Consider the following 26250-nt stretch of genomic DNA (forward strand, 5'->3'; position numbering starts at 1 on the left):
TTTGTCGCGTTGGAATTGTTGATTCTACGTCTTCCAGGCAATGTCTGACTACTATAGTGGCCCCAGCAAAATTAACGAGGCTCGTTACACCGCAAAACTCGGCGTGAATAATGTAACATGAGACGATTCATTCCGTGTGGACGCCGCAGAATGGACGCTAAAGCCTGATTCACGTGGTGAGGTTCTGCTCGCTTTTTTTTCATGACGTCACTCGGGCTGCAAAAGCCTGCACCGTAGCTGAAATGTTGACGTCGATACTAAAAGTCGCAAGCAGAATCGGACCGAGCGAATCAGGCATAACAAGTCGGTGATGGCCACTGGTAACAATTATCAACATCTCCTTATATCTACTGTTTACACCGAGCCTACTTACCCCAAGCAACCTTCAAACTTAAACCTATTGTGAGGTCTGCATTTCTTATCGAAATTACCGGGTCAACGTTTGGTCTACGGCACAGTATCGTTTGAAAGAGCTGACGACTAGCAAAAACGTTTGATAGAGCAGACGACAGCTCAAATGATGAGGCGGCCCTTTGAACATGATGACGCACTGAACGTATTCCGCACGTGGTCCCTGCAACTTGACGGTTTTTTCGTGTTCATGTTGGAACAAAATAAATAAATCTGACGACCACAAATATCCGTGAATTCAATCCAAAGTGATTTCCGCCCAAGGAATCGTGGTCCGACGGCCCCTGTTCACGTTCTCGAACGAACCGAGCACGCAGGAAACGAATGCAAACTGGCCTTCAAACCTTTCCCTACCCTTTTAGTAAAGCCCCAGTCGCGGAGTTTTGACGAGAAGGCAGGTTTTCGTCCGGTTTCTTCCAAAGCAACACAGGAATACAAGTGCCCCATGGCGGCTTCCGCCCACAGTCCCAGACCGAAAGTGCGCCGGACGCGCCACCACTGCGCCGTGGCGTAACAGAGATGAGTTCGTGTATACTTTGTTTCCCCTTATGTTCGAGCGCGGTCAATGTTATTAGCGAAAGTGCCAATCAGGGGGGTAAAGGTGGGTGAGGAGGAGAGGCCAATCCCGCGCGCCGACATCCTGGGTCCCGAGTGAAAGATCGCGAAAGAGAGCGACAGAACAGGAGAGAAAGAAACCAATGTTGCCAGCTGAAGGACGACGGTCGCAATGGTAATCGCCAAGACTAAAAACTCCCAGCAATATAAATAGTGATAATTTAGCGTTGTAAACTAAATTTTGAGCTATTTTAAGGCTTATAAAAAGCGGTATGTTCATTACGCTGCATTAACTTCCGTTCTGTCGAAATCTCTGAAATCTGGTGGTTGCGCGGTTTCGTATTTCTGGGGCGCGACCAACCCGGCCAACGGTGCGGCCAACCGCGAAGCCGGTGATCTCGGTTATATGGTTTAGTTTAGTGTTGACGGAAAGCCGCACATCTGCGCGCTATGCAAAAAGAAGGCTTCGAAAGGAACGCGAATATCTTTCCACCGGTAAGTTCGTGGATTGTTGAAGTTCATGCAACTGCTCTGATGATATAATTATATTTGTGAAGTCGAAGGCAGTTGGTAACCATCTGTAGGACCCCGAGGGTCTGCCTGCATGCTCCGCCGCTTGCGGCAGCCAGAATGCATGGGAAAATGGCGGACCTTTTCCTCTAAAGTTAGTATGTATAATCTCTATGGTGCCAATCAAACATCGCAAAAAGCGCCACGTCATGGCGTGCTCTCTGCGCTTGATAGGACTACCCTGGGTGGAGAAGCACGCACAGAGAGACGGCGTATACCTGCTAGTCCTTTCAACTGCAGAGAGCACGCCATGATGTTGTACCTCTTTCGCTGTTTGATTGGCCCTTCGGCTCATAACATGGGCCGCGCTCGGACCTAAGCTGAAACGATGTATAACAAATTGTCTGGCTTTCTTACTGCGCTTCGGCCGTTGGAGGGCAGGACAGCTGCCGCCAAGATGCACTTGGATAAGAATCCGAAACGAGAGTGCGCGTCAGAATATAAGGGTTTTTCAAAACATGATGAAACGCTCGGCATGCTTTATACTTATCTAAAAATGGTTCTTATGAGGGTTATTGATGATGCGGAGTAATTTTCTACTTGAAACTATATGACCTTAAAATGAACAAATAAAAAGTTACTTTCTAAGAAACAAAACAAAAACTACTTTTTTTAACGTTATGTTTCCTAAATAGGCTCTTGGGCAGACACCAACACGGCATTAACCTACTGTCTGTGCGATGCTTAGTTTTCGCAGGAGCGATTTGGCCTGAGATCTCTGAAACACCCTGTATATATCGCACAGAGAAAAGTTGATGTCATGTTGGTGTCTGCCCAAGAGCCTGTTTAGAAAAAATATGAGCATGTAGAAAAATGAACTTTTTTTTATTTTTTAGAAAGTAACTTTCTATTTGTTCATTTTAAGGCCATAGTTTCAATTAGAAATTTACTAGGCATCATCAATAATCCCTATATAAACCCTTTTTAGACAAGTATAAAGCAAGCCGAGCACTTTACTCTATCTTGAAAAACCCTTTATTTCTGACGCGTACTCTGATTTCGGATTCTTATTCAAGCGCATCTTGGCGGCAGCTGTCCTACCCTCCGACGGTCGAAGCGCGGAACCAAGGTTACACAATTCGCCAGTCTTGCCTGCCTCCCTTCCCTCTGTCGTAAAAAACAAAAAAGTGTAGCGCAACCGGCCAGACGATAAGGAAAGCCTCGCTGTTCAAAAGAGAAAGTGCATGACAATGCAAGATCGAGCTTTGACTTTTGGTTTACCTCCGCCATGCGAAGAATGACTTGAGTTTCAAAGTGCGACGCCACCGAAAGACGTCCGATACGCGCGCCCCAAAATAGTTCAAATTTATTCTATTTGTTTTCAGCTTCAGCTTGTGTCAACAACTTCAGTACACTCAGGTTTACAACAGTTTCAAGTGTGTTCGGGCGGCCTTACAAATAGCGTCTTATTCAAACGAAGGAAAGGCAAATATGATAAGGGCTTTAGGACAAGCTCAGGAAAACAGGAGAAACACCGCAGCGCTCTTCTCAGAGTGGTACCCGGGGAAACATCCTAGCGGGTCAACAATCTTCAGTAACTATGAACATGTACGTCTCGACGGGTCTTTTCACCGTCCCCCAAGTGTCGCCACGTCTTCAAGCACAGATTCCCAAGTAGGCATTTTGGCCTATGCCTCTCTGTACCCTCACGCGAGTGTGCGTGGTATCGGTGCCGAAGCAGGAATTTCAGCGACAAGCGTCTGGAGGATTCTACACCAGGAAGGTATGCACCCTTTCCATGCACAACTGCACCAGGGACTCGAAACGCGTGACCTCCAAAACCGTCTCGATTTTTCAAACTGAATCTTAAATCAAGTGGAGGAAGCCCCACACTTCAAAGAGGAAATCCTATGAACAAGCGAAGCAAACTTCGCCAGAAATTCGCATGGTTATCTGCACAACGTTCATTACTGAAGTGCCGAGAACCCTAACTGGGTGTTGAGGACCAAACATCGATACCAGTGGTCCTTCAACTTGTGGTGCGGTACCATGGGAGGAGTCCTCCTTGGTCCCGTTTTTATGAAATATCCCTCAACAGGCAACGCTATCTTGAAGATATTTTGAAGGCTTCCATCGACGAGTACCAGGCCACTCGCCCTCTGGCAGACAGCGTTCGACAGTGGTTTCAGCACGACGGTGCTTCGCCACATTCTCGCCACCAGGTGCAAATCTGGCTGCGTGCGAACTTCCCAGAAAAGTGGATCGGGAGCGGTGGGCCCGTCTCATGGCCAGCCCGGTCGCCTTACCTCGCGCCATTGGACTTTTTCTTGTGGGGTCATATCAAGGACTGCGTGTTGGTTGGTTGATTGGTTGATTGAGGGTTTATGGCGCGTCAGCATCCAAGGCTATATTGCGCCAAGCTTAGACTATTGCCATTCTGGTTTAAGAAGAGGAAAGAGCTGTAGTAGCGTAATATATGATAAAACCATGAACATGAATGTTTATAAGTGTAAACAATATGACAATGAATTTAGGATAGAAAGCAAAATCACAGTCGGTGTAGAAGGCCGATATCTGTGAGGGAATTAAAGACACAACTGCAAGGAATGAGCGGTTCGTCACCTAGTAGCAGGGCAAGGTGTAGTAAAATGTGTTCTCTATAAAGCAGTGAGAAGTGCTTATACCGGCATTGGTCATACATAGGGCATTCAATGAGTATGCGCATAATACTTAAAGGTAGGTTGCAGTGCACACATTCCGGGGCATCCTCCCCGCTCAAGAGGTCTCCATGTGTGAGACGAGTGTGACCGATTCGTAACCTACAGAATATGACTTCATAAAAGCGCTTCCGATGCCGGGCACTCTCCCACTCGCCCAAAAAAAGGTTTGATTCCGTGTAGTTTGTTGCTGGTTTTGCTGTTCCACTGCACCTGCCACTTTGCTTTGATACAACGTTTCAGAGAGTTGTGGTAATCTTTGTAGGGTATTTGGTGTGTGTCAATTTCTCGATCATTAGCAGAGATAGCTGCACAATCAGGTCCTTCATTTTCAGGAATGCCAACATGGCTAGTAACCCAGCATAAGACTATGTCAAGATTTTTCTTAGCAGCCAGGATAATCTTGTGCTTTAACTCAGAAACCAGTGGGTTTTTTGCACGGTTCATTGATGCGACTTCCTTCAGAGAGATTAAAGAGTCGGTGTAGATTACAGCATGAGAAAGTCGTTTTTTGATTATCTAATCAACAGCCAGCAGCAAACCATAAAACTCTGCTGTTAGTATAGAGCAGGGGTGGCTAGGCTCGCCTGGCCTAAGAGCCGCAAACAAAACCACCAAACTTCCAAGAGCCGCGGGGGGGGGGGGGGGGGGGGTGCAAACTTGACTTTTGCTCAGAGTCTGACTGTAGGTATGTGGGCACAACAGGCTGTACGACTGTACGTATGGGAAATGCTGCCAAACTGCAAGCTGCAGTGTGCTTTATTCTGAAATCTTTTTTTTTTTCCTGGGGAGAAGGGGGGGGGGGGCGGTCCCCTTACGAGGGATCCGCGAGCCGCACTTGGACCAGCAAAGAGCCACATGCGGCTCGCGAGCCGCGGTTTGGCCACCCCTGGTATAGAGGCTTTTGAATTTATTCTCTTCACCTGATTTACCGATGGTCCCACCATAGCACAGCCTACTACTGAGTCTTTTTTAGTCCCGTCTGTATAAAAACTGGCATACTCGTGATATTTGGTCTGAAGCTCAAAGAAGGCCTGCCTTATGACTTCTTGTGGAACATTCTTTTTGTTATACTTGGTCAGTGTAAGGTCGCATTGTATGTGGCAGTTGTTCCATGGAGCTATATCTGGTGGGTACTGGACTAGTTGAGGCTTTGCATCAATCCCAACAGATTGTGCTGCAGTATTATTCCTCATAGAAAGAGGGGGGACTATGGAAGGTTTGTTTTCAAATGTACGCTGGAACTTGATAGTCTCAATATCATCTCGAACGGGGTACTCTGCGACAGAGCGCACCCTGACAGAGTACATAAAACCCAGGGAAAACCTCCTTTACTCAAGAGACAGTTCGTTTGCTTCCGCGTAAAGGCTAAGCACTGGGGAGGTGCGAAACGCGCCTGTAGCCAATCGCAGTCCCTGATGATGAATAGGATCTAACATCCTTAGAACTGATGCCCGAGCAGAGTTATAGACAATACAACCATAATCAAGCTGAGAGCGAATGACTGAGCGATAGATACGCAACAGACACAGTCGGTCGGAGCCCCATGACACATGTGACAAGACCTTGAGGATGTTCAGAGATTTAAGACACTTGAGTTTTAAGCTCTTAATGTGTGAAACGAAAGTCAACTTGGAATCGAACAGAAGGCCAAAAAACTTGTGTTCATTTTTTACAACAATAGGAGAACCATACATGTTCAAAGACGGTTCCTGAAGAGCACCCCATCGACGAGAAAAGCTGACACAAGCTGTTTTTTCGGGAGAAAATTTAAAACCATTTGTATCGGCCCATCTGACCAAATTATTAACCGCAAGTTGGACGCGACGTTCACAAATTGAGGAATTACAGGATGAAACGGAGATCTGGAGATCATCAACATATAAAGAATACTGCACCGAAGGAGGAATTGCACGGCCAATTGAATTAAGTTTGAGAATAAAAAGAGTGACACTCAGCACACACCCCTGAGGGACTCCATTTTCCTGTAAAAATTCTTTAGAGAGAGTTGTTCCCAGCCTCACACGGAAAGTACGCTGCTGCAGGTAACTCTGTATAGCACTCAACATTCGGCCACGGAAACCAAGATCGAACAAATCCTGCAGTATGCCGTAACGCCAGACCGTGTCGTATGCCTTCTCCAAATCAAAGAAGATGGAGAGACACTGTTGCCTGTTGACAAACGCCTCACGTACGAAGGTCTCAAAGCGGACGAGCTGATCGACAGTGGACCGTGCTGAACGAAAGCCACACCGGAACTTATCAAGGCAGTTGTTTCTTTCTAGAAAAACATCAGTCTCTTGTTAATCATCCTTTCTTGTGTCTTGGAAAGACAGCTAGTTAGGGCTATTGGTCTAAAGCTAGATGCACAAGAGGGATCTTTGCCGGGCTTCAGCACTGGAACAACCACAGCGACCTTCCAGGAGGATGGAAAGTGGCCCTCGAGCCAAACTCTATTAAAAAGGTACAAAATTAGCTTCATAGTGGAGGGATGAAGATGTTCAAGCATTTTATAATGAATACCATCTGGTCCAGGGGCAGTCTTTTTGGGACAAAGAAGTGCCATTTGAAGTTGATATAATGTAAATAGAGTATTATAGGGTTCGTGCGTGCCGCCTGATGTGTTAACAGCTTTTTTTTCTGCATTTATCTTGTGTCGCTGAAACGTCTGAGTATAATGTTGGGAACTGGAGACATACTCGAAATGCTCGCCAAGGATGTTGGCCTGTTCCTCAAGACTTGCAGGACACACTCCATTTCGACTCAGGAGTGGGACAGTGAATGCCCGGTAAGAGCCGTCAATTTTATGTACGCGATCCCAGACTTCCTTCGCGGGTATAGTGCTGTTAATTGAGGAAGCGTACCCTCTAAAACTTTTTTCTTTGCTTGCCTTCGAATCCACCTCGCCTGGGCCCTACTTCTTTTAAATTCAATAAGATTACATGTTGTAGGGTAGCGCCTAAAAATACCCCAAGCTCGATTTTGTTCTTTTTTGGCCAAACGACAATCTTTGTTCCACCAGGGCTTAGGTCTCCCGGGTAGATGCGAGGACGTCATGGGGATGGAAAGAATGGCAGCCTGTAAGATGTGGTGAGTGATATATTCAGTGGCTCTGTCGATATCGAGATCGTCAAGTGATGTGCACGCCAAAAGAGACGATTCTTTGAAAGTTGACCAGTCGGCGTTTTCGAATTTCCAACGAGGAGAGCGCGTGGGGACTGTCATGGGAAGATGGTTAAATTCTAAAATGATGGGAAAGTGGTCACTTTTGTTAGGATTTGGGATGACCCTCCATGAAAACAATGGGAATAATGATGGGTGACAAATAGATAGGTCAATGGAAGTGAAAATGTGAGTTGTTGAACTAAAATATGTGGCTTCATTTGTGTTAACTAGGCACAATCCCGAGGAAAGAAAAAAGCGTTCAATGAGAGCCCCTTTGGGATCTCGTCTGCCACTCCCCCACAAAGGATTGTGTGCATTAAAATCTCCCAAAAGCAGAAAAGGTGGTGGGAGCTGACTAACAAGGTCTTCAAGCTCCTCAATCTTTAGCAGATAACTGGGGGGTATCTATAAGGAACAAACTGTAATTAAACGATCTAACAAAATGCGGGCTGCCACAGCCTCTAGCGAAGTCTACAGAGTCACTTCGCTACATGGGTTTGAGCGTTGCACTACAACTGCAACGCCTCCAGATGAATAAACGGCTTGTAACCGGTCCTTGCGAAACACCTGGAAGCACTTTAATATATTAGTATGGCTCGCTTTTAGATGTGTTTCCTGTAAGCAAAATGCAATGGGGCCGTGACCATCTAGTAGGTAGCTCACATCGTCATAGCTAGGAAGGAGGCCTCTACAGTTCCACTGAAGAAAAAGAGACATTGATATTCTAAAATGAAGTCAGATCAATATATATACGTACTAAAGAAAGCTAGAACATAAATTTACGGGGCTTTTGGTGCCTCAACACGTAGGATTGTTTTTTTCTTAGAAGTGTCCTTTGGTCGTCCTACAACCTCAAAGGAGACCAGAGGAAGAGACTCTGTTTCAGGGAGAGGCTGGTCGTCTTCAGAGAGCAGTAGGCTCTCGTCCATTTTTTTCACCCGGCGAGAGCGTTGGGCCCTTGGGCGGGGGAGGAGGTTGTTCTGTCCGCCTGGGCTTCGGGTGGCTGCAGGAAGCACGAGGAGAGAGCCATCGACCCTTGCCAGAAGGGCCAGCTAGGGCCGCTGATGGCACCTCTGGTACCTTGGAGAAAGTGGTACCCTCCTTGGAGGGTACAGCACCCTTAGAACATGCAGGTGACTGAGTGTGCGTCACCTTCAGAGGTTCGGAAGGGGACCCCTGTGGAGACGATAGGTCTTCCGGAGAAGTCTGTGTCTCCACAAATGCCGTAGACAGTCGGGTTCCCCTCAACACTCCCTGGGCATAAGAACGCCTTGCCTGAAAGGCAAGCTGTTCTTTGGCTGCTTGGTAGCTAAGGTTATGCTTTACTTTAAATGTCAGGATATCTTTTTCCTCTTTCTATTTTAGACAGGAGCGAGAAAAAGCAGGGTGAGCTCCGCTACAGTTCACACATTTGACTTCATTTTCGCAGATGTCTGCTACATGGTCAGTACCACCGCACTTTCCACACGTTTCTCGGCCGCGGCAGTTTCGGGAACCATGCCCGAAACGTTGGCAGCGGAAACACCGCTGAGGATTTGGGATGAAAGGGCGGACTCTACAGTTCAAGTAGCCTGCCTTCACGGTGGATGGAAGAGCATGGAGCTCAAATGTGAGTATCAGATGGCGGGTTGGTTTTTCTTGTCTGTCACGTTTTAAGGTGATTCGTCGAACAGCAACGACAGCACTCTTGCACAGACCTTCAAGGATCTCGTCTTCACTGCATTCGAGAAGATCATCTTCTGAGATGACACCGCGAACAGTATTCAGGGTACGGTGGGGGGTGACAGTAACCGGGCAGTCTCCCAGGCTTGTCATCTTCAAGAGTGTTGTGCTCTGTGGCTTATTTTCTATCTCAACAAGGAGCTCTCCAGCAAGCTTCTTTGCCTTATAACATTTTCCAACCACTTGTTCTAGATGCTTTGCAATGACAAAGGGAAAACTTTTGAAAAATGCACAATGTCACTTGCAGGGTGAACTACAAGAAATCAAGGATATCTTTCAGGTTCATTAGCTTTTTCAAAAGTAGGGGGAGCGGGGCGAACCCTTTTCGGGGGTCGCTCTGCTCGGGGTTGAGAACAGAGGGGTGCCATAAAAAGGCAAAGGGTTTTCGGAATCTGTGGCGCGCCGCCCACCACGGAGCCCAACGAGGGAATAGGTAACACCCCATAACAAATATGGCTTTGCTGGAAGCATTACTCTATTAGCGCTACCCAGAAACTATAACCAAGTGTGGATCTGGACGAGAGTATCTGTCACCTCCCAAGGTTAGCCCTTGCCGCCAAAGGAGTTGAAAAGGAAAGAAGAGAAATGAGAAGAGTGAAAAGAAGGAGAAGACAAAGGTGAAAGAAGGGAGGGGATAGTAGAAGGAGTGGCGACTAGACTGAATCATCCTGGCCAGGACTCCCGTTTATGAGAAGCGGAAACCGAAGTGGTGTATTACCTCGCCAGGGGGTCCCGAAGGGTCCAAACCTACGTTGGGCTCGGCTTAACCACCAGGATGCCCTTTTCCCCAGACACGGGAGAGCCACGCACAGTCAGACGTGGGCGGGCGAACCCGCATGGCTCGGGGTCCGTGTAGACGCCACTCTCCAAACACCTGTTTTCACAGGTGCCCCCTGCGGGGAGGACTGCGTGTATGGGACCGAGACCACTATGGGTTTCCCCTTTGGGGGTACCACTTAGAAACACAAAAGGTTCCTTGGGTCCGGATAAAGACGTGTTTATTAGCTCAAATGCCACACGCTTGCCCGAGGGCCAACAATGTTGGAGAGATGATGGGGCTGCCTCTTTTGACAGGATCGCCTGTCAGAGTCAGCGCTGCCGCTATTGACAGTATCACGGAGGGGGAGGATCGGTAAATGAAAGGAAGGCTCCGTCAAGCAGAGCCTCCCCCAGTGAGAGTCCTGCCCGTTGGATTAGGATGTCTTATATAGCCTGCGGGAATTGACGCGCCCGGGGTAGGGCGGATACAGGTTGGCTCCCCGGAGGGGCGGACGCGTCCACGTCATGATCCCGAGGGGTGTGCCTTTGGCAAATCACCCGAGAAGGGCGAGAGAAAGCCGTCCACAAGGGACACAGCTTCGCCCTCGCATCCGGGACGCGCCCCAACATGGCGACGTCCCACAGCCTGCCTGAGCTAGGCCTAGATAGGGATGCGGGGAACACGTTGTTCCCACACCACTAAGCCAGATGCACTGAAGAAAAAAATCCGCAACGTCTGTCGCAATATTCCCAATAACGTACTTCGCAGTGGAACCTCCAGCGTCGTCAGTAGGTGCCAGTGGTGCATAGCGGCCGAAGGAGCCCTCTTTGAACAGTACTTTTAAAACGATATCACAGATATGCGATACTGTTCTGCGTTTTACGCTCTCGACCCCAGTTTGTGAAAAATGAACATTTAAAATATCTCAAGACTTGGCAGTTAAAATAGTACAAATGTGTCTAAGGGTATTTCTAATGTAAATACGAGCAACTTCCTTTATTGTTTGAACTCGTGGGGTGAATTTCCCTAGAAAAAGTAGTTTAGTTTAATTAGGTTAATCCAGAAGAACTAATAAATAGCCGGATGTTTTGTGTTGTACTTTATTATTGCTGTGAAGTGTCTCATATCGAGTGTTTCAAATTTGGGAAACAAGATTACGACTATATTATTTTGATTATTGTCTTAAACTATCGTTTACCTTTTAATACCATCTCTTCAAATAAAATCAAATTTCTTAATTAGCAACATATACCATTTGAAAAGAACGCCTCTCCACTTCAGAAAAAAGGAATTAGAAGTTCAAGTATGGTCAGTGAAACTCGCACGGAACAAACTAGGCATCACGTAAAATGTTCAAAATCATTCCGCATGCATACACTTTTCTTGCTCTAACGTATGAACTTGTTTTGTTATTTTACATTGATTATAACAAGTGAAATGGTGCAAATAGCAATGGTTCAGTAACTAAAACCGCAATAAGTGAACTAACATATTTTAGCCAAATAACCAAATCAAACCGGTACAAACGCAAGGAAAAAGAAAACAAGCTATTTTTACCTGATAATGTGGTTAGCGCTGTGTCTTACGTATCGACCAATATCACACATTTCATGAGGCCATTCAATTACTTTCTCTTATTTATTCAGTCGAGTAGTGTGTTTTAGACCTCTCTGAAGGTGGCGGTCCTATGGACGCCATCTATATTTTTGATGTTTAGCGTTTTATTTTTGCGGTACTTAAAAAGCAAATTCAGAACTGTTGTTTCGCAGGCCTTTTTTAATATTGGTGGGTACATTACAACCAAACTTTACGGACACAATACTCTTACATAATCAGAAAATTATAATTTTACAGATCGCACACCAGATCGTAGATGTCTGCAATGCTAATGAAGTTGAGATTACCATTTTTCTATTTCTTTTGTCATGTCTGTGGGCCTGTTTTGTATCAAGCCTTCTTTTGTTGTATCAATTTTAAAATGGGCTTAAAACGTATACTACTTTGTTAATATAATGTTTATCTTTAAGCCTATCTTAAAATTGATATAACAAAAAAGGGCTCATAAAGACCAATATTACTGCCGTGACAAAATGAATGCAGAAAAAGTAATCCTACTTTATATGTAAAGGAGAAATCTGCGATTCGGTATGCGATTTCTAAATTTCTTATCCTCTTATTGCGTAAATAAGTTCTGTCAATGAAGATTGGTTGTAATTAAATCACCTATATTAAAAAAAAAAGCTTACAAAAGGACAACTCCGTAGCTGCTTGATAAGTACCGTAAATAATAAAAAAAGTAAACACCGAGATAAATATGGTACCTGTGGGACCGCCGCTTAACATGTTAAGCGCTTTAGAGCTGTGCGAAGAATATCCCAACTTGAGTGAGATCGCACTTTGAAACTCGAGTCATTCTTCGCATGGCGGAGGTGAACCAAATGTCGAAGCTCAATCTTGCAATGTCATGCTCTTTCGAACAGCGAGGCTTTCCTTATCGCCTGGCCGCGCGCTCGCGCTACACTTCTTTGTTTTCTACGAGAGAGGGAAGGGGGGCGGGTGGAGGCAGGCGAATTGTCTTGCCTTGGTTCCGCGCAACGGCCGTCGGAGGGCAGAGGCCCTAATCTAGAGACTTGGCGAAAAATTCGGCAAGAAATTCGGCGGCTATGATTGGCCGGTGCCAAGGTCAAGTGTGGCGTTGGCCAATCGCGGCCGCCAAATTCCTCGCCGCCGTTCTCGCCAAAGGTCCACCAGCTTAGGGCCCCAGGACTGCTGCCGCCAAGATGCGATTGGATAAGAATCTGAAACCGGAATGCGTGACGGAATTGGAAGGGTTTTTCAAAACACGGGAAAATGCTCGGCATGCTTTATTCTTTTCTAAAAAAGGGTTAATATAGGGGTTAATGATGATGCCCATTAAGTTCTAATTCGCTGCGGAGATGCCGCCCAGCAAGGATGCATGTCTGATTTGCTTTCGCTGTTTTTACGGACGACAAAGATTTCTTCGCTGCACTGAGTGTCAACTTCGCGCGCATACGAAGTGCGTATGCTTTCCGGAGACCGAACGCACATTTCTTCAGCGTGAGGTGAGCTCATTTGTCTCCCAAAGCTGTGCTAAGATCAACGGTGGAGCTAGGCCTAACGTCAGCGGCGTGGTCTCCGGTGACCCCGACGACCAGTTCGCCCGCTCTCCTCCTCCGTCATCGGCCTCCCCTACTCGTCCGGCGACGCTGCCTGCCTCCTCTCCCGATGGCCTCGACGCACGTGGGGACGCCAGCCTTCAGTCCCTTCGGTCCCTTCTCCTCGACGCGCTGGAAGGAATTTCTTTCCTCACCGAGGAGGTTGCTTCCCTCAGTGAAGACAACGCGCGTCTCCGTCGTGAGCAGAGACAGCAGGCGGAGCTCCAGGCAGGCTTTATCGCCTGTCTCCGGGCGGAAGTTCGCAGCTTACGCGATGTGCTTGGTAAGCGTGCAAGAACTGATGTTGAAGTTCAGGCAGGGCCCTGTGGAGCAAAAACATTTGCTGCAGCCCTGCGCTTCCCTCCTGCCTCGGCTCTCTCTGCAAAGCCTGCAGGTGCACCAGCAGACGGGACGACGAAAGATGATGCGCTGCCTGGTAAGCCGAACCCCATGAGCCCGCAGGCACCGGTCTCTGCGCTGGTGAGCGAGGCGTCGGTAGATGATCCACTTTCTGTGAAGCCCAATCCGATCAGCCCGAAGACTCGAATCCCCGCGCAAGCCGGAGCGTCCGTGGCGTGCAAGCTGAGCGTTGCCCCCTCATCTTCCCGCCGGAGGGCATTGTTTGTGACCAAGCTGGATCCGGTCACCACCTCTACTGACGTCGTTGGGCATCTGTGTTCCCTTGATGTGGAAAACTTGAAGTGCCACCGACTGAAGACTCGCTACAACACTTACGCCTCTTTTCACGTCTCTGTAGCTGGCGAAGGCTTTGAGAAACTCTCTGACCCTGCTTTGTGGCCGAAGGATTGTCTTTTTAAACCTTTCAGAGGCGCTCTTCGTCAAGAACTCCTTCACTCGTCTGAAGAAGCCCACAAGCCCAACACTAAATACAAAGATGAGTAACGTCGATTTGTTTTACCAGAATGTCCGTGGCCTGCGGACGAAAGCTGAATGTTTCTTTGCCAACATTACTCTATCTAATTACTCAATTGTTTGCTTAACGGAAACTTGGTTATGTCCTAGTGTTAGTTCCTCCGACTACTTTCCGCCTTGTTTTGATGTCTACCGTCATGATCGTGATTTCTCTTCCCAGGCCGAGCAGGAGGCGGTGTATTGGTCGCGGTTAACAAACAATATGGTTCACGAAGACGTGAGGATCTGGAGAGATTTCCTGAGTCTCTGTGGGTTGAAATTGAGTGTTCTAGCAGAGAACGTATTTTAATAGGTCTGTTTTACCTTCCTCCTCAGACGACACCAGATGATTTCCAAAGATGTCTTGCTGACATTGAAAATACTATTAATGATTCACAGGGGAGCAATATCTTAATCTTGGGGAATTTTAACGCTCCAGGGATTAACTGGACACAATTCAATGTCCTTACTGGCAACTTTTATTGTAAACAAAAGTGCAACTATCTCCTCAACTTTACTTCCTTTTTAGATCTTAGACAGCACAATAACATTCTAAACGACCAAGGTAATGCTTTAGATTTATGCTTTTCAAACACGGACGGTATACGTGTGGCTCGAAGTGAACTTTCTATGGTTCCTGAGGATAGCTATCACCCTGCTCTTGATGTAGTTCTTTCTGTTTTTGATCCTCCGGTCCTCAGTCCCTCTAATGGTCCTTCCCCACACACATGATATAAGTATTCAGCGGGGGACTACACTGGAATGTATCACCATCTTTCGGGTGTTGACTGGGCTTCTATCCTGGAGTCGTCTGATATCAACGGCCAAGTATATCTCCTCACAACTGTTGCTCAGGAGGCTATGGACATGTATATCCCTCTTAAAACGTCTAAAAAATCTCGCTTCCCTATCTGGTTCTCTCGTGAACTCAGAACGCTTTTAAAACGGAAAGATTTTTTGCACAGGAGGTTTAAAAAAAGTGGTCTTCCAAAGTGGGAAGTTGAATTTAAAATTTGCAGAAAGAGATGTAAGAAAATTTTAAACCGTGATCGCCAGGCGCTTTCTGACTCGGTGGAATCAGATCTTGTTAAAAATCCCAAGAAATTTTGGAGGTACGCTAAATCGCGCTTGGGGAAGAATATTGAGTCCGAAATCGTCTTGAATCAGCATAGCGACAGTGCGAAGGGTATGTCTGAGTTGTTTGCTGATCACTTTGTGTCAGTTTACATTAATAATAATAACTGCTCCTCATCTATTTTGCCTCACTCGGACGTTTTTGGCGACTCATTAGGTTCTGTGGTTGTCGATGAGGAATGTGTTAGGCTATGTATTAAGAAAATGAAACTCACATTGTCTGCAGGTCATGACGGGATACCCGCTGCAATTGTTAAGGCTTATCATGAATTACTTACGCCTATACTGTGCACAATTTTCAATAACTCCTTGACGTCAGGGATATTCCCTGACGACTGGAAACTGGCAGTGGTTGTTCCGGTCCTGAAATCTGGAAATAGTGGTGATGTTCTTAATTACAGACCGATTTCTCTTCTCTCTTCTTTTTCCAAACTCTTTGAAATGGTAATCCATCAATTTCTCTCCTTCAAGTTTCGTAGTATAGTCATTCCTAATCAGCATGGTTTCATGTCCGGCAGATTGACATCCACCAATCTCGTATATTTTATGTCTGCTGCCTCTGAAGTAGTTTGTAATAGAGGTCAGCTTGACGTTTTTTATTTAGACCTGAGTAAGGCATTCGACGTAGTCAACCACAACATCCTCTTATACAAGCTTTCTTCGTACGGAGTATGTGGTTCGGTATACAATTTGTTAAAAAGCTATTTGTCTGATAGGCAAGCCTACGTCCGCGTCAACAATACTACCTCGTCCTTGTACAAGGCAAGCTCTGGAATGCCTCAGGGATCTGTCTTGGGCCCCCTCCTTTTTAATATTTTTGTAAATGATGTCTCTCGAGTTATATTAAATTCTTCATTTCTGCAGTACGCTGATGATATAAAACTTTACAAAAAATATCGACCTTAGAGGATTGCATCGCGCTTCAGAATGACGCATATTCCTTCGGTCGTTGGTGTTTAGACAATAACCTCCGTTTGAATCATTCTAAAACAAAAATAATGACATATTCTCGCAAGACCCATGATATATTCTTTCCATATAGTTATCATGGCGAACTGCTGTCACGTGTAAGTGAACTGAGGGACCTTGGAGTTGTCTTTGATTCAACCTTGAGATTTGACACTCACGTCATCAAAGTGGTTCAATCGGCCTTGCGCACGTTAGGTGCCGTGTCTCGCATAACGAAGGAGTTCAAAAGCCCGTCCGCTTTTTTTACGCTTTATTGTTCCTTAGTTAGATCCCAGCTAGAGTACGCCTCGGTTGTTTGGAACGGCATTTCCAAAACTAACAGCTCATCTGTCGAGCGAGTCCAAAACAAATTTATTTCTATCTTTAAATATCGTTACCTTGAGAATGGTGATCCTTGTCTGAACGGTGTGTGTAACTCGCAACTTGTCAACTTGTTGAGCCTCCAGCAGCGTCGGGTGAAGGCAGATTTGTTCTTTTTGTTTAAGACCCTGCACGGCTCGATTAACTCTCCCAGCCTTCTGTCCGAAGTGAGCCTCAGAGTTCCACGTGTGCCTACACGGCTCCAATCATCTTTTTATATAGCTCGACATTTTAGCAACTTAAACCCGATCCAAAGATCGGCGGAGTGTTATAATCGCTACTCTGACACAATTTATATTTTTAACTCATGCGGGAGCAAGTTCGGAAATGCTGTTCAAATCTTCCTCCTGCAGGAAAAGGGCTGATCAGCTGAAGCGCTGATGTAGTATTTGCTTTTTGCTCTCACACCTGGTGATGTCTCTGTTTTGTGCTTTTGATTTCCTTGTTGATTTGAGTGTCTTTCATACTTGTTAATATTTTTATTCTCAGACTGGAGAACTACGTTCTCCTTCTGCACTCGTGTATGCGTGTTTGTATGTGTGTGTTTTTGCTCATTTTTTTTTTTAGTGTGCCAGCACTAAGACCGATTGGTTGTTCCTGGACACTTTAATAAACATTGATTGATTGATTGAAACTATGGCCTTCAAATAAAAAAATAAAAAGTTAGTTTATAAAAAAAAAGCTATTTTTTTCAAACGTTCTTTTTTTTCTAAATAGGCTCTTGGGCACACACCAACACGGCATCAACCTTTCTTTTGTGCGATGCTTAGTTTTCAAAGGATTGACCAAAGAGCAGTGTTCATGCGGAGTCCACTTCTTTGGTCGTTAAATAAATACATCTTTCAATCAATGAATCACAGGAGCGATTTGGCCGGCGTTCTCTGAAACACCCGGTATATATAAATATATATATTATATAATGTAGCTAATATTGTGAATGAAGAGGGTAGAAAGGGATTATTACATTTATTGAATTAAAGGTAGGGAAAGGAAAAAGAAGGAGAACTGTCGAAAAATTTAGCCGTTTCCCCACGTTTAATTCAATAAATGGAAAAAAATCACTTTCTCCCCTCTTTGGTCTCACTCTCTCTGTCTCTCCACACACACACACACACACACACAGACACACACAGACACACACACACACACACATATATATATATATATATATATAAAAGTGGCCGCGGAATTAGGATGCAAACATAGATTTCGGGAAATACTTGTAGTTTTTCTATTTTGATTTTGCGATCGAACCGTCATGCATGCCATTCTCGTTATACCTGACGGTAGATAAAATTTAAAATAGACCAGTGTTGCTCATCAATCGTAACTGCCGTGAGGCAGGTATTGAACCACCGTGAATCAAACTATCCTTGTCTATAAAATATAATAACCAAAATATCTTATTACGAATAATTAGAGCCCACGAAAATATATTCCTACGGATTACTAGAGGCCAAAGTTTTTTTGGTGTTTTTTTGTTAAATCGGTTGAGTTATGATTTGTCAAAGATAAGATGGCATGAGAACCAAAAGTTATGCGGTTCAAGCAAACAATATTTTAGAAATTTGTAACAAGATATGTAGGGTGACATAAATTCTCAGGGTGGCTTTAAAACCGGCCAGACAGATCGGCGCCTCCACGTCACCATCCTAAAATTTCATAAAATGTGTACGTTTTGGTGGGTGTTAACAATGTTGCTAGATCGAAGTCAGTTGACAAGCTTCTTGAACGCCTGGCGGCTTCTCGTTGGGCGCTCACCTGATGGCGTTCGCGAAGCGGCGGAACCGGTAGAACGCTAGATGCACATTTCCTGCGGGGGCGTTTGTCGTGAACTAAAAAAGAAATTCCTCTCAAATTACCAGTACCTGTACTGTAAGCAGGTTGAATAATTCTGGCACTTAATGAAGAAGAATTCCAGAAAGGAGTCGTGCAACATAACGCAATGCAATAGTTCGATTATTCGCGAGTTCCCAAAGCTTGTTTGTGAGCTTTTTTCAATTAATGTTAGTGAATCGTTTTTGTTTTTTTTTTATCTCGACACGACATTTACTGTGAAACAAGGTGTTGATGACTTTTTGCCTTTTAAGAGTGTCACGGTTCATCGGGTGCTTCCTACTATCGGAAAACTGAATTCTAAGGTATCCACTGTGTTCGAGGTATTCCCAATTTAATAGACCTATTACTATATTGCCTAAGCATCAAGGAGAATGCAGGGATTGCTGTTCCACGCGCCTCACGTGCTGGCCTCATCAGTAGCAAATTTTCTAAAGAAAATACCTCAAAACAAATGGCATCTTGCACGCGCGTTCTTTAACGCTTTATTTTGGTTATTTACTTCGAATCTTTTATACGAGGAAGGCGTGCACGTGTGGCGCGTGGAAGACCAATCCATGCATTCTCCCTGATGCTTGGGTAATATAGCAAATGGTCTATTGCGAAGAGCTGCAGTGACATGTTTGCCCTAATTCTTGGTATTATATTTAATATATCACTCAAATACGGTGTATTTCCGGAAAAACTGAAAATAAATCTATTGTGCCGATTTCTAAATCTGGTAATGATAGTGATTTAAATAACTATCGTCCTGTTTCTCTTTTAAATACGGTTTGAAAAGTGTTCGATGTGATGCGCATCCGCTTATATTGATAGTTTAAGAGAAATGTAGTTTCTGAATAGCGTAGGTTTGTCGTGAGTGTTTGACTCATCCTTCAGGGTACAGAGAAATAACGTCTTCACGCAGAATAACTATATGTGAAGATGTCGTTTTCGCGCAGAATCATCTTCTCTACCTCGTCATTAGCTTTTCTTATGGGGGATGTGATGATGGCTGTATGTGCGATGTTTCGGAATGTTAACGCTCGGGCCTCATTTATAATCGGTGCATCTATTCTTCCAGCAAATACGGTAGACATGTTTGCCACAGAATGCCGGAGTGAAGTTGACATGCATCCTGTCACTCCCTACTCTAGGGGTAAAAAGTCTTCACGTATGAGCTTCGCCCGCAATCATGTACAGCATGACCGGTGTCCTGGCTATTATTATGTGAGAGCAAGCGGCCAGAATTCACCTTTCCGTAATGTCTAGTATTTGAGCTATACCGTTTTCGGAAGAAACGCCGTGAAATTCAGACCGAAAATCTTTTTAAGGTCGCAGCTAGAACCTCAGAGAACGTCAACCATATATTTGGGGTAGTCTTTACAAATTATTGATGCAGCATTTTTCATTTAAAGTGCTTTAAACAAACGCTAGGAAATCGCTATCACGGAAAATTAACCTCTACATTTTACATTGAAAGGCATATTTATCTTCACACTACACTTATTAAAAAAAAAGAGTAAAATAAATAAAACAAAGTAATCGAGCATGCTTGCTACAGGTCCCCCTACCTGAATTCTCCTCCGTTCGGGGTACTAGCATGGACGCGTATATAGCTAACTGATTTAATACAAAACCAAAGTAACACAATATTGCCGCGAATAAAGGTGACGAGAAGACGAACAGTGAACTGAAAATAAAGTTTTAATCGACGAACTTGTGCCAAACAAAAAATAATAAAGAACGAGCGTCGAGGCAGCAGAAAAGCGGGCGGTGATTCGGCGGCGCAACAGCGAGCGAAAGCGAGACCGACTCGATGAGGTCGCGGGAAGTTGCTTATCTACAGTGCGTCGTTATCTCAAAAGTTCGGCTAAGAATGTTCGAGCGTCGCGCGCTTGTGGTGAGGATGAACTGGCACTTTCGAGAACAAGAAAGCAAGGCGAAAGTTACGTCTGGTGCAAGAATGGACGCGAACCACCCTTCCCTCCTTCGCCCCCCCCCCCCCCCCCTTTTAAAAGTGCATCGTCCCGATGCAACGCGAAAGAAAAGCAGACATGGCTGAAAACTTTACGGTGAAACGGAATAAACATGCAGTGTCACAATCCTAACGCGCGTAGAATGGCTTGAGTTTACGACCTCGTGTCGTGGCTATTGGCGTCCTGATGGTTGGGTTCCGTAGGGGAGCACCTCGTAGTTAAAGTCCCCAAGGCAGCGTATGACCCTGTAAGGTCCAAAATAGCGTTTTAACAGTTTCTCGCTGAGGCCGCGGTGGCGAATGGGCGTCCACACCCACACCTTGTCTCCAGGCTGTAACTCCACGTCGCGGCGACGAAGGTTGTATACCGGCCAGCGTGGACACGTTGCTGGTCCTTAATTCGAAGGCGGGCTAGCTGGCGTACTTCTGCTCGTTGGTTGACCAGCTGGGCGTCGTCGATACCGTCCTCTGTCGGGTTGTGGGGCAGCAGGGCGGCGAGCATAGTCGTCACCTTTCTGCCTTGCACCAGCTGAAAAGGTGTAATGCCAGTGGTTTCTTGAATCGCCGAGATTGTACGCGACGAGGTACACCGGGCTTTGCAGCCTGAAACTCCAGTCGACGTGCAAGCCCCCGAGGAACCGACGCTGTCCTACGCCGGAATGGCTCGCCGAACACCGCCGCCTGCTCGTCCGTATGTGGCGCCTCCACGTCGTGAGCATCCAGCGCCGCAGTACTCCCAACGTCACGAAGATCGGCAGTACGTGTGCCCGCCGGTTTTCCCCCAGTAAGACCGACGTGTGGAGGACGGCCGACCGACGCAAGCTGTGTTACCATTGCGGGGAAGCCGACCATGTCTATCACCGATGCCCTACAGACAACTCGGGCAGCGCGGCTTCCACCCCGACAACCCGCGCCCACGCTACGGTGAGCGACCGCGAGAGATCGAAGACTACCTACGACGTCTACCCCTTCCGATGCCTGCGGCTCGACGTGGGTCCCGTTCGCCGTCACCACAACGTCCGCCGTCGCCACTTCGTAAATCCCACCGAGAGAGCACGTCTCCTGTGTCCCGCCGGCAAAAATAAGTGCGACACTACCGGGAGGTGGCGTTACCGCGCCAATATCCTCCGCAAGCGTCGGGGGCTCCCACACTAGCGACGAGACGCCTCAGAACATTGCTTTTGTGACGGGGTCGAACAACCTCGACGTTACCATCGACGGCCACGACACGAAGGCACTCATCGACACCGGAGCAGACTATTCGGTTTTCAGTGGGAAGCTCTCTCGCCACCTGCAGAAAGTGATGACAACGAGACAAGAGTAACGACAAGAGGGTAGCCTCGTGGTTCTCGAACCAGTGCCTCTCAGTACGCTCCAGCGAAACATAGAGGTTGTGAAGGTACTGGTCGGCAGTCCAACCATTATGGCATGCGACGCGCTCGTAGTGTTCGATCCAGTCCTCGTGGGTCTCGAAGTGGAAAGGCGTGGGCGTACGAGGGGCGACGGGCAAGTACACGACTGGTCAGGCGGCATGGGTCTGGGACGATTGTTTGCTTGCTAATCGTCGGCTTCGTCGGCTTCACCGGCTGGTGGGTCTCCTTCGGCAGTGGACCAAACTCCGGGAGCAAACCTTGAATACGGAGGCTTCCTCGGGTCTTGGTCGTCTCCACATACGTTTTTTTTTTTTTAAACTCGGGACTGGGCTTGTGCTACGAGGCCTCGGAGGTGTACGTTTTATAGAAATTTTACGAATTAAGGTGAGGAGAAGCCGAACAGCGAACTGAAAATAAAGTTTTAATCGGCGAACTTGTGCCAAACGAGAAGTAATAAAGAACGAGCGTCGAGGCAGCGGAAAAGCGGGCGGCGATTCGGCGGCGCAACAGCGAGCGAGAGCGAGCCCGACTCGACAAAGTCGCGAGCAGCTGCTTATTTACAGCGCGTCACTATTTTGAAAGTTCGCCAAAGAATGTTCCAGCGTCGTGCGCTCGGGGCGAGGATGAACTGGCACTTTCGAGAACAAGAAAGCAGAGGGAAAGTTACGTGTTGTGCAAGCATGAACCCGAATCTTCTAGAAGTCCGTGACCGAGCGTTGCTTTCTCGACACTGCAGGTGACAATATTTTCATATGGTGTCTTTTGTATAAAATATAAGGTATGACGGGATATTCTAAGTTTTTGAAGTACTACTTATAAAAATACAGACGTCTGAGATTCCGTTTGGGGTGTATATAGAAAATTGCTTACCGGGTGTCTCCATTTGAGATTCTTGAGTTTCTTTTTATTATATCTTTCTATACTTGTCGAGCGTATATCCTCATCCGATTTTGTTAGCTAGAACAAATAATAGAAATCAAACTATTCATTTGATGGAATAGAGTCAAAATCTGGTGAACAACTACCACTATCGTACTCTTTAAATGGACAACAGTTATTACCGAGGAGGGAATCGAATAGCGCAATATCTTACCTTGGCTATTTTAACGATGAAGTGATACATGTTGTTTGACAATCGTTTTGCGAGTTTTTCTGTAATATTTGGTTTAAAGTACATCATGAATTTAACCATAATAGATTTGTACATGTTATTTAGTTTGACTATTTCTGAATCACTTTGGTAGATAAGTTCATCTCGTTCCAAAAAGTCGATATTCGGCTGATCCATCTGAAAAATTCATGGAAATGGAGACGTATTTTTCTTAAGTTTGATTAAAGAATGTATTGTTGAGAAATATTTGAATAGAAACGAAGGAAGGGGGAAGGGCTGGAGAGCTTGGGAGTGACAATGTTGTGTTTTTTATTCTGCTTTTCTGCACTTGTATTTTTTTTTTTTTTAGTTTGAGACACCAAAACCTTACGATAGAAAGTAATGCGCACTTTCGCCAAATAATTTTTTCTCTACGGGCAATAGAATTCCTTTATTCAGAGAGAAGTTAAGAGTTCTAAATGTTCAGGGAAAGCTCCTCCTACTTTTTTTTTCTTCACTTCAGCAGTGCGAATGCTGGAGAGGTGGTCGCCTCCTCTCCGGCGTTCGCTCTACTAAAGTAGAATGTGGTGGGAAAACCTTCCCCTGAACTCTTAGCCTGTTACGGACTATAGCCATTCAAGAAAGATTGCAATGGCAACAAAACTCTCGATATTAATTATAATGCAGGCTTACCATTAAAACGTGTCGAGAAACGTTTTTCTTGTCGGGTACAATGTCAATCAACACGAGGCTTTCCCAACCGAGGCTACCAAATAGTTGCTCAACTGTTTCTGACGCGTTCCCTTCTCCCGGAGTTCTTGGCCAATCTTCGAGTTGGTTTGCTTCAAGTATTCCTCTCACAAATTCCTGTTCTTCCGTGGTGGTAGCTGTATCGAAGGCAATATAAAACAAATTGCAGGGGTCACCGTATTATCTGAATTTGTTTGCAAAACGTTAGGGCTCCAATCCACGTTGTGAAGGTGGTTTAACAGCGAAGCTGTGATATCGCCTGCAACGATTGCCGACTACACTATAGACCCTTTTATGGCAAACACCACCAGGTGGTGTTCCAGTCTTTGATGTCCCGGAGACAGTTCGTTCTATAAAAAAATATGAACAAAGGCCACCGTAACACCTCGGATTTAAATGCAGATGACACGTTTAACCGCCAATTCTTCAGGTGAACGCCAAAGGAACGAAGGAGTTCGAGGTCTGTTCAAATGTTTAGAGTATTCTTGTACACCAACTTTCCTCCGCCGAGATGTAATATTGTACAACCGAAGGCCCTTGTAAAATCTCTAGCTTTGTTGTACGTGTAGCATTTATGCTTCCTAGCACTGCTGACATGAGCAATCTCAATGGGCTTCTAAAGACGGTGCGATACGAAGTCGCTTAGAACGCACGCGGCAGTTCATGTTTGTAAACAGGAAAAGGGTCTATACCAAATGATTGACGAAATAAAAGTAAATGCAGTGTACCAAAACTTATGTACACGTGAAAGACTTCGTACGCTGCCTTTGCTACGGCAGCTTATTCAACCGGAATCTTTATCATGAAACGCTTGCGAGTGAGCGTTACGTCCTTATCATCTATCACGTGGTTTTGACATTTGGTTTGTGGTTTTGATATTGAAAGAAGTGGCAAAACCACATGGTAAGAGATGTCAAACCAAGATAGACCTCTGGTATCAAAACGCACGGCTTGTTAAGTCATTCTTGTCAGGCCGTGTATACTGTGAGAGCATTGATAGCCTTATACAAACGGTAGAATCTAGTTTATGCTGTAAATGATAATAGCGGTGATAGGGGACTATAGAAACACTACCATTAATAATTGAAGCACGTGTGGTCACATTTTGACCTTATCACAGTGTGGTTGAGCGCAAGCACAAATTGGGTATGAGTGCTGTGTCAGCATTCGGTTAGGCCTCTTGTCCACTCATATCAATAGACCGATGTCACTAGGTGTTCCACACATGCGTGACGCCGCCATAACTGTAGTTCATAGGAAGGAGGTGGCAGATAATGAGACAGCTCGTTGCGTGCTCTGCTCGCAGAAACCTTCAGTGCGGTTATCGCGCGTGCAGATAGACCAAACTTTCTACTATGCGTGGTGACAGCGGTGGCGTAATGAAACTGGCTGTAAGAGCGGACGGTTTGTAGAATGGCACAGCAAAGTGTCTTGGCCATAATGTCATCCTGGAGCAAAGCCTCATTAGACCCTTGGGGCCAACTTCAGCCTAATTTGGGACAAATCTTAATTTGTCCTAAGTTTTATAAGCCAGAGGCCCTAATCTACACGACAGGAACAAGCCGGACCAAGAAACCGGGACTCCGCCGCCTGCTGCGATTGGCCAGCTCCGCACCGATGACCGATAGCAGCAGGGCGGCGATGTCCCGGTTCCTTCGTCCCGCTTGGTTCCGCCATGTAGATTAGGGCCTTTGGATAAACAAACTTGGGACACATTAGGATTTTCTTTGCAATTCTGCCTGGTATTCGAACTGCTCGACAAAAACGCGGTAACCCCGCATATCCCTATTTTGAATTGAATTGCCTTTCCTCACCGCCTGCCAGCCTTCTGCGATAAAAACCAGCTGTTGCGTCTATAATATAAAAGAAAACAAAAACAATGAGAGTCTTACTGGCGGCCATAGGTGAGTTCGAGGGCGTTCTGACGGCATCCAAAGTTGTTTTTTTTTTTTTGCAAGGTGTAGTTCACGTCATAAAGATTGCCGGTCTTAGCAGCCTGTTAATGTGAACTCGTTCTGAGCCAGCGCTCTAGGGGAGTCAGAGGAAGGAGGCACGCTCTGAAAACCAAGAGTGCGGACGTGTTTTTTTCAGCCCCCGCGTTCGGTGCTAAGCCTTGTCGAGCATCGCATCTCTGTGAACCCCGTACCCGGGTCCCACCAACCCGCCCGGGAACGCTGGGCCTCTTTTAACAGCAACAAGAACCTCTTTACCCTCAAAGAGGACCAATGATCATCGTTCCGATCCAAACTCTAGCCAAAATCCCAACCAGAAGAAAAAACAAAAAACATGGGAACGCACACCCATTCCTGCCTGCCAGAAGACAGCCACGGGAATACACCTCCAAAGAAGGCGGCTTTTTTTCTTAATGTATCCGATGAGGAATGGAAAGAATCCATGCTCTTCAAGCAGGAACAAGCGAATTTAACGTACTTCCTGACCAAGAAAGCAGCTTTCGTTTAAACAGAATAAGGCGACTTTTCAGCTGTAAATACGTCAGTGCTCAACCGAGATCCTAGCCAACAACAAAAGCGAATTTTCTCAAGAAATCACCCAAAAGACTAACAAAAACGCGAAGACGTCAATGGAAAAGGACAAATTAGACCAACAGCTAGAACCCTGGCACCAGATGCAGATGCCGCGTAACCGTTCTACGACTCCGACAAATATGGGTCATCGACACATACGCACAAGGTCGTTTTAAAAACTATATGTTGCGAAGAGGTCTACCGCCTATTTAGCAAGGATATCCGTGACGCAATTACAAAGACGGCGTCACCCAGAAGGAATGCTCCGTTTATGCAAACGAAACGTAAAGAAAGATCGCCATAACAACAAAGAATCCTCTATACTCGG

General features: G+C 45.9%; 1 protein-coding gene across 1 annotated transcript in view; it reads right to left on the reverse strand.

Moving 5' to 3' along the window:
• The window catches only part of LOC121835867 (endothelin-converting enzyme 1-like), a 62783-nt gene that overhangs the window by 3914 nt on the left and 32619 nt on the right, over positions 1-26250 (reverse strand). The window contains exons 5-7 of the mRNA XM_042290405.1: positions 23341-23534; positions 22651-22845; positions 22428-22514 (exon numbers count right to left, since the gene is read on the reverse strand). Coding sequence (XP_042146339.1) covers positions 22428-22514; positions 22651-22845; positions 23341-23534 — 476 coding nt within the window. The remainder of the gene's footprint in view (positions 1-22427; positions 22515-22650; positions 22846-23340; positions 23535-26250) is intronic.

This window comes from Ixodes scapularis, unplaced genomic scaffold (assembly GCF_016920785.2).
Source record: "Ixodes scapularis isolate PalLabHiFi unplaced genomic scaffold, ASM1692078v2 PGA_scaffold1__304_contigs__length_218370807, whole genome shotgun sequence".
In the NCBI taxonomy this organism is placed as follows: domain Eukaryota; kingdom Metazoa; phylum Arthropoda; class Arachnida; order Ixodida; family Ixodidae; genus Ixodes; species Ixodes scapularis.